The sequence below is a fragment of the Monopterus albus genome, unplaced genomic scaffold (genome assembly GCF_001952655.1).
Source record: "Monopterus albus unplaced genomic scaffold, M_albus_1.0 scaffold192.1, whole genome shotgun sequence".
In the NCBI taxonomy this organism is placed as follows: Eukaryota; Metazoa; Chordata; class Actinopteri; order Synbranchiformes; family Synbranchidae; genus Monopterus; species Monopterus albus.
The window spans coordinates 716,572-730,168 of NW_018128072.1; the positions used below are offsets into that span (position 1 = coordinate 716,572).

Genomic DNA, 13,597 nt, shown 5'->3' on the forward strand with positions numbered 1-13,597 from the left:
AACAGGTGCTTCAGCTGTGTCCTCACCTCCCCCACATTTCTCCCATGCAGCCCAAAGAAACACACACATACACATGCACAGCATGCACACATAGGCAAACACTCTCCTACACGTTCACCTAAGTTGTTTTGGAAGCTTGAACACTGAGGTGAAACTTGCATGATTTTCTTGGCACCATATGCTGAAGGACTCTGACTAACTGACCTGTGACTCTCTGTAGTGCTGTACACAGGGTTACACACACACGCACACACACACACGCACACACACACACACACAAACAGTACTAAATCACTTTAAAAGGGTGACCCAGAGGTTTCTTGACAGGAGCATAGGAGCCTGCAGTCCTGCTGCAGTACATGATTTGATGTGAATCCAAAATGCTCCAAGGCCTTTCTCACCTTCTTGTAATAGACTACCTTTTTATCCTGCCTTCACTTTTTTGAACTTCATATTATCCTGCAGTTTAGCTACTACCACAGAGGTAAATTCAACAGCAAATCTACTTTTGACAAAGACATACAAACAAAAGTATTGTGCTCACTGTTTGAACCTGCCCCTCAGTCAGTCAGTCAAAAGATTTCAAAGGGGAGTGAACGGCTGCTATAGGAGAGCTTATGGGGGAGATGAGGCCATGAAGGGGGAGGGGTAAAGTTTGACAGTCGCTCACAGTTGGCACTGAGGACCCGCGATGCTTTGGGGTAGACAGGGAGAGGGGCAGAGAGAGTGAGGCTGAGGCAGAGAGGGTGAGTTTCTATCCTAAGGGGATGAAGGAACCACAGATCCTTTTTCTCCTTGCATTTCACCTTTAGGAACAAAAACCAGAGAAACTGAGAAGTGTGGAAAAAGGCCGAAAGAGAAAAAAGATATGAAGAACATGAAAGAAAGAAATCGTCATTAAACACACTACGAAGTTCGCTCTTTGCCTCACTTCCTCAATCTCGCTTCTCTCTCAATTTAATCTTAAATCCACTCCAATTTCCCCTGAGGGACTCAATTCTCTCTCTTTCCTGTAAGTATTCTCTTTCATTCTCTTACTTTTATTCTGTGTTTTCAGTGCCTTCTTGTACCTCACTGCCCTTCTGTGAAATAACGCCTGCACCAGACAAGCAAGCTCAATCAATTGCTCGTTATTTGATTGCATTAATGAGGGACTGGCCTGCTTTTGGACTCATTGTAAATAAGAGAGGTGTGTGTATTTAAGGGATTGGGAATAGGAATTGCACCATGGTGATTTAATATGCATAACATCAGCTATTCTGAAGCGTGTGTAAGGTTCTCTGTGTGTTTGTCTGTTCCCTTCAAACAGGTTTCCTCTGGGTGTTCTATGGCTGGCCACTTCAAATTAATATTGTTAATAGGTTGTGTGCGTGCACTAATGCCGCCTATGTAGAGTCCCAGCTTGCTCCCCTTCTTCCTAGTGCGTGACACATTTGTGGTCCCGCTGTCGCAGTGCAAATGTGTGTGGTGCGATGCTGTAGGTGTTGCCGTCCGTCACAATCAATGACCACCAGCTCTGACGTCTGAGATTCTACTGGGCCTTCTGTCTCCGTCAGTCATGCGAGCCCAGCTCTCCTCTTCCTCCAGCTCCTTGCCCTGTCTCTCTAAAAGCCTCCTTGTCTGTTTAATACTCTGTGTCCTTACTTCTGTCTCTGCGGGCGGGCCTCTGTGTGATTATGACAGGCTGTCTACAGGGAGGCATGCTGTTACCAGAGCAGCTCACCACAGTGTTCAGTCAGCCTGTGGGTCTGAGAGGCCGTACATCTTTATTTCCCTCAATCTATCTCCACTGTGTTTTGTGTGCCTCTATCAATATCGGTTTGTGTCTATCAGTGGATTACCAAGCATCTGTTATTCTTACTCCCCTTCTTCCTCTACTCCCCTCCTTCCCAACAGTGAGAGACAGAAGAAGAGGGGTTCATTCCTCCTGGTAGAGCATCACCAGGAATTTCCTCATTCTCTCTGATCCACTCCCCCAACAACCTCCCTTCCACCATGACGCTGCTGGCTTCTGAGAGGTCACTGCTTATCCGGAACAAGTTCCGCTCAGGTGAGGATGCTGGAGTCTCAACTCGTGCCTGTTAACCAGGGGGAAAGATTTAGTTTCCTGCAACAATGGCTTTACATCTCAGGCATAATTACCAACATTAGCATCAGTAGGTAGAGGTGAAGTGTTTGTGGAGGTTATTGGCTAGTCAGTCATGTTGTCCTGTCATCAATAGCTATCATGGTGAATGGATTTAGTGAAAGACAAAGATGTCTTGAGCACCCGAGTCCGAGGTTAAAGATCGCAGCATGTTACTATTTGACACTTTAACCACAACATGTGCTGGTTTGTTGCTCTGCATGGCAAAACAGCCCAGAAAAGTCCTTTTTATTTTAATCTTTCAAATCTTTACAACACAAAATATTTATGTCTTAATGTCTTGGAAAAATATCCTGAGTTATTATTCTTTAAGAATTTAACTTTGAAAAACTCTGATCATTTGCTTTTCCATGAACGTGTGGTTTGGTCAGTTTTGATGATGACAGAATCAAACCACCCATTGTCATCAGACTGATTCCAGCATTGCTAAATCCTGATTGGTGCACGAAAATATGTGACATAAACTTTTTGTGCCCCCTGGTCATTTCAATTCCAGTGAGAAAAACAAAAACATGGTCATGTACAGAAAAAAAAAATTCACCAGAGACATATGACTCATATAGGTCCTAGGGTTATTACTACAACTTATATGATTCCAATGGACAACTGTGATGTGTAATAACTGTAATAGCTGTGATGATTAACAGATTATTTTGCAAAGTTACACAGCATTTAAAAAGACAGTGCAGATCTACAACTAAAGAGTATGACTGTAGCTGGTGGGATTGATGAGAACCTCTCATAGGTTATAAATAGCCTGGAAGGGCTATTTAGATGTTTTGAAAAAGCTGAAATTGATTCTACATGTTATAACCAAGTTGTATTAGATCTAATAATAGATTACTCTACTGAATACAAGTTTCAGGACACAACCATTTTACTAATAAATGATAACATTAAACAGTCTTCCCATAACCACATTCTACAAATTTTCCTACAAGTGGCAGCGACTGCTCTTGTGTTTGCAGGCAGCTGTTGTAAGTGGCTGGGAAAACGTAAAGGCGAGGAAATGACACTGAGATGGTCCCAAAGGTGTTCAAACACCTGCTGGAAAATATGCTTCTACAGGGCAGCTGCTCTGTTTGTAATCATATACATAGCAGATTTCAAAATATATATTAGTGTGGCGGTATATCAAGCTGATGTTTGTCCTTTGGTTATCTTCAGCCAGTGTTTGACATGATATAGTTTGTCTAGTAGTTAACAACTACTCTGTAACAAAGTACTAGTTTTTCATATGTTGGTACATGCTTGACATATTGTGAGTGTTAATAACACTTTTTTATTGTTATATTAAAACAGTGATTCACAAACCTTTTGGCTTGCAACCCCTTAAAACCCCTCAATGGAGCTTTTATGTGTCTATGAGTTGTGAGAAGTTCAACCAAAATATCCTGCTAAGATTGTTTAATTTCATTTATTTTTAGAGGAGTGAATAGGTAAGAGTAGCTTCTATTTTACAGGAAAAATGCAATAAACAAACAAAAAAAAGGTAAAGATGTAAAAATGTTTTTTGTCCTGTTAATTCTTTAGCAACACTTCTCCGATGTTTTTGGGACTGACCCACAGGTTGGGAGCCACCGAGTTATGTATTGAATGTCAAGTAATGCCATTTAAAGGGGAGTTAATTGTTTACAAATTAGACAGTCATGAGCAGATCCAGGGGGTGGCCAGGGGTGGCACTGCCCCCACCAAGTGACATTCTAGGACCTCATAATTTACAAGTTAAGTACTGTGTGCCACCCCGCTCTGAGTCTGTGCCCCAGCTTGGCCACCCCTGTAGACAATTAAGTGCAAACTAACTGATACTCCACTGTGACAAGCACTGCCTTTCTTGCTTGCTAAAAGAGCACAGTGTGTACAGTAAGGACTTCCATCCAGACATTAAACTTTTATTTTGAATTGGAAGTTTGAAAGCAGGAAGAGCAGCAGCACAAATGAGAATGACGTGAGGAGCAGGGGATGTAGGAGAGGCTTGTTGAAAAAGTGGACAGCTGAAGGGGGGATGGGACCAACAGAAATAGACATACTGAGAGATAAATAGTTACTGCACTCAACCCTCCCCCTTCCCCCAATGCAGTACTCCCCTCCCCTTCCCTTGTCAGGTCTCAAAACTCACCAAAATATATCATACTCTGCTTTTGTGTTCGTACTGAATGCTAATACATCTGTGCACATGTGGTGTGTAGATGTGTGCAGGCATCTAAGAAGATATATAATCTACAAGCACCGCAAAGTCACAGGATAATATAGGTTGCAAGGCCATATCATTTAACAGTGATTGTGTTGTCTTTTTTTGCTCATCTAACCCTAACCTTTCTATGTCAGCCTGATTTATTCACCCAGGTAACAACTTACTGTCAGTGTAACTTGTAATATTTAATCACTTTTCAAAGCAGACAGTTCAATCTCTGTTCTTGTCTTTCAGTCCTGCAGCTGAGAATTCAGAACCGAAGACAGAGTGAAATCAATGCAGACCCTGGTTAGTCTATGTGCCATTAACACTGTGATCGATCCATCTATACTATGGCTGCACGTTGGATTTCATTTTAATAGTCGTCCTGTCTCCTCTTTTCCCTGACAGATGCCTATTGATTAGTAAATGTCTTTGCAGGTTTTATATTTATCAGTTTTTACTTTCAATTGATTTCACTTTTAGAAAATGAAAATTGTGTTTATATGATTGAAAACCTCAGACTGTGAGCATTGAGTCAGGTCATAACATACTTACCTAGTTGAATAATTCTAACCTTAGCCATTGTTAAAATTAGAATAACTTTTATGCTGAGAATATGATGTGAAATTTTCATTATGAATCAGTGGAAACAGTAAACTGAAATTTACAGGACATGATGTGGAAATTGCATAATGCATTCACTTTGCCGACAGTTAGTGTACCTTGCTTCATGTCCTTCCGATCTGTCTGAGACTGAAGCAGGTTGCACATTCTGATAGTTGCTAACACAAATGAATGCCTGAAATGCTCCATGTTGTAACATGCAGGGAGAAGTTGTAGGTTGAAAGGTGCTTTGTGTTCACCTGAGGTGCTATTAGGCTAACATTTTTTAAAACCATGTCATATAGGAGAAGATCTTCCCCTATGCTGCATTGTTGTTTCATCTTACAACTGGGCCTTGTTTGTTTCCACAGGGTTGAAATCTACCAGCCTCCCTCAAAAACCAGAGAAAGACCAGAGTAAAACTCGGGTCAGTAGCTTCCTGTTCTTCCCAGCATGACATTTTCACACTATAGACCAAATACACTGAGTTAGATGCAGTAAGAGGCAACCTGCCAAGTAAAGACATTTTCCTCTCCAGATGTCACAGTTTTTCATTTGTATTGTTGATTATATTTGATAGAACAGAATTAGAAGATATTTTTGCTTACTGGTGTTAATTACACATAGTACATTAGTATAGGTCTGTGTTTTTCCACCACTAAATAGGTTATGTGGTCTCCTCCCCACTTAAAAGGAACTCAATTTTTTTCAGCAGAGAATCTTGTAGCACATGATCCAAGCACTATTTTAAAGACCTTACAATAATTCAGGGGGGAATATTAAGTGGGTTTTACTTTAGTATACTTTGCTGCAGTGAATGCAGTGAACTGCAGTGTAGTCTCCCCAGTTGTTGGTCTGACCCGCTGTTTCCCGACGCAGTGTCCAACTGATGATGGTGCCACTCAGAAGTCGCCCCCTAGTGGTCCGAACACTGAAACTGCACAAGGTGATGCCCTGCCTACAGTAATGCTATTATCTTATTCTGCTTTACAATGTATGCTCCCAGCAACTGCACTGTAACACATTTCCCCACCTGCCTTTTTCTTTCTGTCTCTATTTGCTCATGTCTGTGCTGTTCTCCGCTCCTCGCTGTACAGCAATTGTGTGAGGAAATGAAGTGTGTAAATCTGGCAATGGGCTTGGTGTTTCAACAGCTGTCAGTTAAATAGAAGTGTGACCTCGTTGCAGGCTGTAACTCTGCATTTTCAGCAGCTTGGAAACATATCAGTGATTGACAGCACATGATAAACCTACCCATCCAGTGATCATGGCGATCTTTTTCTGCCATTGCTGACATCTCTCTCTCTAATCACTCTTTGTCTCTACTCTGCCTGTCCACACCGTCTAACCTTCTTGTTAATTTGAAAAGACAGTCATTTTAATATATGGCATTTCTGACTTCCTAAACAAACATTTTCTGCCTGTTTGCATGTTCATATCCAAGGAAACACCTCTCTTTATGGGCAGGAGTGTTTGCTATTAATTCAAGCCCCTGCTAGTTTGAATTGGGACTGATCGCCTGTGGCAACACTGTTGTGCATGCTCACATCACATATGTTCTGAAATCCTGTTGCTTTTCTTTCTTCAATCTCCTCTTCTCTCCCTCTGCTGATCTCCCATCTGTCCCATTCTCTCCACTTATCTGCACCATTTCTCCCTCTTTCTCCCACCCACAGAGAGAACAGTGTGTGGCGCCCAGAGGCAGAAGAAGGCTTGCCAGGCGGAGGACCTCACTGAGAGGATCCAGCATCCGCCTGGACCTGTTGAGCAAAAGCATGAACACACGCTGCCCCTGGAGAACCGTGAGTCAACATGCATCAGGATGCACTGGCACACACAGACAGACTCACACACATTTTTTATTTCCCACTTGGCTCCTCTTTTGACCTTACCTCCTTTCACTCTTCATTTCCTCAGGTCCTGCCCCTTTCCCTCTGTCTGCTGATGTCTTCAAAGATGACATCTCCACCTGCCCCTCCTCCTCGCCCATTGAGCATCATGGCATTCACCAGTTACCGGTCTTTAATTCTTTGCCAGAGCTCTCAGGTGACCAATTACTGAGTGACTTCTCAGCTGTGGCCCTGCCCCTTAACCACAGCCCCAGTCATCCTCAGGTGAGAAAACAACAGTGAGATTAAGACTCATGTGTCACAGTGTAAAATTTGATCAATTTCTCCCAAAACCCTCTGATAAACACATTAAGATAAATATTAACAGACAGATGAGTTTATAAATAGGCTTGTACATCAACTCTGATAATCTTATATTCTGCCTTCAGTCTGGTTTGGTGTTGCCCCCGGCAACCGAGGGCATCAGACAACCTATGAGTGTAACACCGGCTGAATCAAATTCCATGGCAACAACTGGGAGACCAAATGGGATGTATCTGACCTCTCAGCCCACACCCCTGCTGCCAAAGGTAATGTGGGGTTAGAACATGGTTGTCCTGTCAAAAAACCCACTGTTTTTTTGTCTGGATTTCACACTTTGGCTCTTTTAAATTGTATAAGTGTCTTTTTTGTCCACTTACCCATCCATTCATCCATTATCTATACCACTTATTCTGTAGAGGGTTGCTAGGGGACTGCAGCCAGCACTAGCTGTCACTAAACGAGAAGTGGGGAACACCTTGGACAGGTCACTAGTCTATCACAGGGCTGACACACAGAGACAAACAACCATTCTTACTTACAGTCAACTATAGCTAACCTACATGTTTTCTGTGGGAGGAAGCCAGAGTACCTGGAGAAAACCTACACAGGCACAGAGAGGCCTTGGCTGGCTGCTAGGTTCAATCCCACATCCTTGTGCTAACCCCTGCACCACCCTGCTGCCTTGGTCTTTTTTGTTTTAAACATTTTTTGACTCCTCAAAATGAAATTATAATGTGAAGAAAGATAGAAAAAAAATGTAATAACGTGACCTTTTTGTTCAGAAATACAACATGTAGATAGTGCATTAATCAACCTTAGACCTAAACATAGTTATAACTCATTTGAAAGGCTCACTCTGAGTCTCTCACCCAAACTGGAACACACAAAAAAATCAGTTCTCTCTGTTACTGTATATTGCCCATCTGCCCCTTATTCAGTTTTTAACCAAGTTTTCAGAGTTTCTATCTGATTTAGCACTCAGTACAGATAAAATAATTATAGTGGGTGATTTTAATATTCATATAGATGTTGACAGTGACAGCCTCAGTACTGCATTTATTTCATTATTAGACTCAATTGGCTTTACTCAAACTGTAAATAAACCCACTAACTGTTTTAATCACACACTCAGTCTTGTTCTGACATATGCCATTGAAATTGAACATCTAGCCTAATAGTATTTCCTCCAAACCCCCTTTTGTCTGCTCATTTTTAATAACATTTGAACTTACAATAATGGATTATACAGCATGTGAGAAATATTTCATTACAGTAGATGTCTATCTGACAATGCTGAAATAATTCCATTATTATTTACTTTAATGCCATGTGCCAACACAATGAAGGACAACCCCTTTAACTTTATTCCGACGTGTTGATAATCTTGTTGATAGCACTGCAGCCTCCCTGCATATGACATTTTATACTGTTGCCCCTCTGAAAAAGAAGGTAGAGAATTGGAGGATGCTATCCCCGTGGTACAGCTCCCAGCTGTAAAGCAGGCAATGCGAATGTATAGTGGCATTCCAGTCAGAAGATTTTTTCATAGCCTGTTTAGATAGTTTAATAACATATTTATAAAAAAAGCCCTTCGCAGTGTCAGAACCACATATTATTCATCACTGATAGAAGAAAATAAGAACAACCCCAGATTTCTTTTCATCACTGTAGCCAGGCTGACAAAGAGCCACAGTGCTGTTGAGCTTAATGTTCACTTAGATTTCAGCAGAAATGACATCATGACCTTCTTTACATTAAAAATCATAACTATTAGAGAAAAAATGTATCAGATCCTCCCTACAGCTCTCACAGCTGTATCATCAAGTACTACAGCTTTAGAAACATCTGTAAGACCTAATTTATACTTGATACCATAGATCTCTCTGAGCTGACCTCAACAATTGCTTCATCTAAATCATCATCATGTCTCTAAGACCCCATCCCGACCAGGCTGCTCAAAGATGTTTCACCCCTAATCAGCATGTCTATATTAGATCTGATTAACCTTTCTCTATTAACAGGTTATGTTCCACAGGCTTTTAAAGTTGCTGTAATTAAACTTATACTCAAAAAGCCTACTCTTGACCCAGGTGTTCTAGCTAATTATAGACCAATATCCAATCTCCTTTTTCTTTCTAAAATTCTTGAAAAAGCTGTTGCAAAGCAGTTATGTGACCATTTGCACAAGAATGATTTGTTTGAGAATTTTCAGTCAGGATTTAGAGTCCATCATAATACAGAAACCGCATTGGTGAAAGTCACCAATGATCTCTTCCTAGACTCAGACAAAGGACTTGTCTCCATACTTATCCTCATAGACCTCAGTGCTGCTTTTGACACCACTGATCACATCTTATTACAGAGACTGGAACATGTCAGTAGGATTTAAAGGCACCGCACTAAATTAGGTCAGTTCTATTTTTTTTATTTATTTATTTTTTTTTTATCAGTTACACTTTGTTTAGTTCCTATTAATGATGAATCTTTCATGCCCATTAACGTTGGTGTTCCACAGGGCTCTGTGTTAGGTCCAGTTCTCTTCATGTTATACATGCTTCCCTGAGGCAATATTTTTAGGAAACATGGTATAAATTTTCATTGCTATGCAGATGATACTCAGTTATATTTATCTATGAAGCCAAATGAATCAGATTAGCTGATCAAACATCAAACATTCCTTAAAGACAAAGGCCTGGATGACCTGTAACTTCTTACTTCTAAATTTTGACAAAACTGAAGTCATTGTACTTGGACCTGAAAACCTTAAAAATTTGCTGTCTAATCATACATTTTCTCTAGATGACATAGCTCTGACCTCCAGTACTACTGTGAGGAACCTTGGAGTCATCTTTGATCAGCTACTGTAACTCTTTACTATCAGGATGTCCCAATAATTCCCTAAAAAGCCTCCCGTTAATCCAAAATGCTGCAGCCAGAGTACTGACAGGAACTAGCAAGAGAGATCATATCTCTCCCATATTAGCTTCTCTCCACTGGCTCCCTGTAAAATTCAGAATAGAATTTAAAATCCTTCTCCTAACATACAAAGCCCTTAATGACAAGGCTCCATTGTATCTTAAAGACCTCGTAGAGCCTTATCATCCTAACAGAGCACTTGGAGCAGGTGGTTCCTAGCCCTGTAAAGCCTGACACATCAAAAAATAGCCAGAACATTCTAATTTTTTGGAACTGAGATGTTCATTAAACCTTTTAACAAAATCCAAAAGAAAATTTAAGATTCAAGATTTTTATTTGCCATTTATGCATAGACAGAGATATAGGTATAAATGTGCCATATTATTTTGTTTATTTATTTATTGTATTACATTTGATACATGGGGCATTTTTGGCAATTTTGTTTTGCTCAGAAACTCGAATAGCAAATATGATACAAATCATTTTATAGGGCTAGTGTCCACAGACGTAGAATGGGAGGCAGACCCTTTAACTATCAAAATCCTCTCCTTTGGAACCAACTCCCAGTGTCAGTTCAGGAGGCGGACACCCTCTCTACGTTTAAGATGAAATTTAAGGCTTTCCTTTTTGATATAGCTTATAATTAGAGCTGGCTCGGGTGACCTTGAGCCTTCCCTTAGTTATGGTGCTATAGGCCTAAGCTGCTGGGGGCCCCACGATGCTCTGGGCTCCTTACTATAACCTTACTATGTAAACTGCCCTGAAATGATTGTTGTTTTGAATTTAATTGAACTGAATTGAATTGAGTGAGCTTGCTGTGGTATATTCAAACTAGGCATACAACATAAGAGATAAAAGAGCACTACAGAGGTCTTTAACCTAACAGGATGGTCACTACTCTGTTATTTCAGACACAATGCTCTGCTGTAAGCTTCTCTGCATTCATTACTGTCAATTTGCAGTTCTGGGGAAGCTCAGAATTTGCCCTGTAGGTTAACATATTCACACACAACCAGCATGATTGTATGTCAGAATGAGCATATGCTGTCATCTGGAGATTTGTGAAGCATTTGTACATTTCATGTAAGAATTTAACCTTGACATGGAGCATATACTGTCAAATAATGTGAAACGACTCAACATTTTTACATATTTTATATGCCATTCATGAAATTACTCACTAGAACCACAGTATGGTTACAATTTCAGGGGATGTGTGTGTCCCTACAGACAGCTCGGCCTCCTAGCCCCACTTGCTCCTCATCCCTCTCCCCGCCTCTCAACTTTAACAACCTCCCCCACTCACGGAAACCGAGGGACACAAAACCCAAAATGAGGAAACTCAAGTATCACCAATACATTCCTCCAGACCAGAGAGGGCTGTCTGGGACTGGAGGTACCAATCTGTTACTTCACATTTCTTCATCGCTTCATTTTTTAAAAATGTATCAGTTCAGTGCATGAACTTGATGCTAGTTGCTTAAATTAAGCCCCACAAAATTATATTTCCAGGGGGAGGCACCAAACAGAAGTGCCCTACCCCTACGCAGTCTTTAGACCCAGCCTATTCCCATCTCCTGAATCAGCAACAGGTCTTCCTCCAGCTGGAAATCCTCCAAAACCAGCAGCAACAGCAACAACTACAGCAACAGCTCACTGTTGTATCCAGGTATGCAAACAGTTTACCGTTATGTGTCAGGATATTCAAATGGAGTCAATTATGCAACAAGACATTAGTTCTCAGATGGTTTGGATGAGTTAATACTACTGTCATTCCTTCAGCAGAGATCATAGTGATCCTGTGAAGTCCACTGGAGCCGTGCCCATGAACCCCCAACCTCTTCCCGCCACAGCAAACCACACCTCTATGCATACAAGCCCAGGATCCAAACCTGAGCTTCTCCCTGCAAATCTTGTTGATCTAACAGTAAGACAAGCATGAAAGCACTGAAAGGCAGAAAGTGCCTAAGAATTACAACTACAGTATGTACAATCCATGGTGAGTACTAACTTATAATTGTCCTTTGCCCTTCCACCTTCATCTCTTCACCTCCCTCAGGTGTCAGAGTTGCGGCAGCAGCTGCGTAAACGTGGTCTCCCTGTCTCCGGCACCAAGCCTGCACTATTGCAGCGTCTCCGCCCCTTCCAGCTTCCCCATGCTTGCCTCACTCCTACTCCCCTCTCCCAGCTGGGTACCAGCATGGAGCTCCTTACTTCCTGCCCCCCACTGCCAGCCAGTCAGAGCCCCAGCTCAAGCTCAAGCTCTGGACCAGATTCACCTAGCAGCAGCCCAAACAGGGGAATTCCTAATGGGATTCTCAGTGACACTCCAAATGGCATTCTGAAAGCCAGTGGTTTAACAAATGCTGCATCAGTGGGTTTGGCAGGTGAACAGTGTGGTATTTCCAGGGCTATTTTCCTGGCACCTACCAGCAGTGCCTCAGGAACTCCCAGTCCCACTCTACCCCTGTCGTCCTCCTCACCCCTGCAGAGTGGGACTCTGTGGACAATTAAGAAGGAGCAGCAGGAGCTGAGTGTGGAGCTAGAAATGAGGGAGAGGATACGAAGCAGGCCCAGGGACCGCTCTGATAACACTGGCACAGAGGTGAGGACAGACAGGCTTGGATTTACTAAAATAAATGTTTTCCAGAGCACAATAACTAATACCTTTTCACCATTCTTCAGTCTTGTGGAGGATCCCTTCATCCTTTCCTGCAACAGGGTCCAGGATACACTAAAGGGAAGCCAGAAACAAATGCACAAACAGAGGTGTTGTTTACACAGGTAAACACACAAATCCATACAAAGATATCTTGGATAACTGCATGGATATGACTTTTCAAGAGTACACAACACAGCCTTCAATTTAGTAAACTGCTCAAACATGTAAGCATGCTATCTTCACCACCTGTCAGCTAAATTACCTCTGCTTTCTAATCAGGTGTTTAGCTGCCAACAGTGTGATGTGATCGGCCAGGACTACGAGCTGCCAGTGCAGATTACAGCAAGTCCTGTTCAGACTGTGCACAGTGTTCGCAGCTTGGAAGAAGAACTGCAGGAGGCTATCCAGAAAGCACAGGTTAGAGTCTATACATGATAAGGAAGAAATCACAAAGGTTCTTTGGTACAATGGCAACTAAATATCTTTCTTGCCTTCTGGTCACAGATGGACCCTCGGCAGTCCATAGATGACATTCTAGATGAGCCTATTACTTGTGTTGGTGAGTATCTAGAACTAATAGACTTAAATGGCACTCATATTTATTTCAGGGTCTAATAATTAAACTACCTCTCTTCTAGGTTCTGTCACTGTGTCTGATCATAAATCCATAGCCCACTCTGCCCCCAGCCGTGCACCTTCTCCTCAGGCTATTCAGTCCCAGTCCTCCCAGCAGTACAACAGGGATGACAACTTCCTGCCCTCACCCCTTTGCTCCTCTCTCTTGTTGGAGCTTCCTCCATCTCCTGCTGTAATAAACCCCAGCCAGGTTGTCCCAGCGCCTCCTCCACCCCTCATCTGTATCTCCCCTCTGCCATCCACTGGAAAGTCACGGAAACGACGGGCTCCAACACCATTTGATGCTGCAGACTGGCTTGAAACGC

General features: G+C 42.0%; 1 protein-coding gene across 1 annotated transcript in view; it reads left to right on the forward strand.

The window, feature by feature from the left end:
* Window positions 1-1,948: 1,948 nt before the first annotated feature.
* The window catches only part of LOC109970190 (myocardin), an 11,826-nt gene continuing 177 nt past the window's right edge, over window positions 1,949-13,597 (forward strand). The window contains exons 1-15 of the mRNA XM_020617587.1: window positions 1,949-2,050; window positions 4,575-4,628; window positions 5,297-5,352; window positions 5,805-5,871; window positions 6,602-6,727; window positions 6,843-7,039; window positions 7,204-7,344; window positions 11,225-11,390; window positions 11,507-11,663; window positions 11,777-11,921; window positions 12,054-12,599; window positions 12,680-12,778; window positions 12,936-13,073; window positions 13,161-13,215; window positions 13,295-13,595. Coding sequence (XP_020473243.1) covers window positions 1,996-2,050; window positions 4,575-4,628; window positions 5,297-5,352; window positions 5,805-5,871; window positions 6,602-6,727; window positions 6,843-7,039; window positions 7,204-7,344; window positions 11,225-11,390; window positions 11,507-11,663; window positions 11,777-11,921; window positions 12,054-12,599; window positions 12,680-12,778; window positions 12,936-13,073; window positions 13,161-13,215; window positions 13,295-13,595 — 2,303 coding nt within the window. The 5' untranslated portion in view covers window positions 1,949-1,995. The remainder of the gene's footprint in view (window positions 2,051-4,574; window positions 4,629-5,296; window positions 5,353-5,804; window positions 5,872-6,601; window positions 6,728-6,842; window positions 7,040-7,203; window positions 7,345-11,224; window positions 11,391-11,506; window positions 11,664-11,776; window positions 11,922-12,053; window positions 12,600-12,679; window positions 12,779-12,935; window positions 13,074-13,160; window positions 13,216-13,294; window positions 13,596-13,597) is intronic.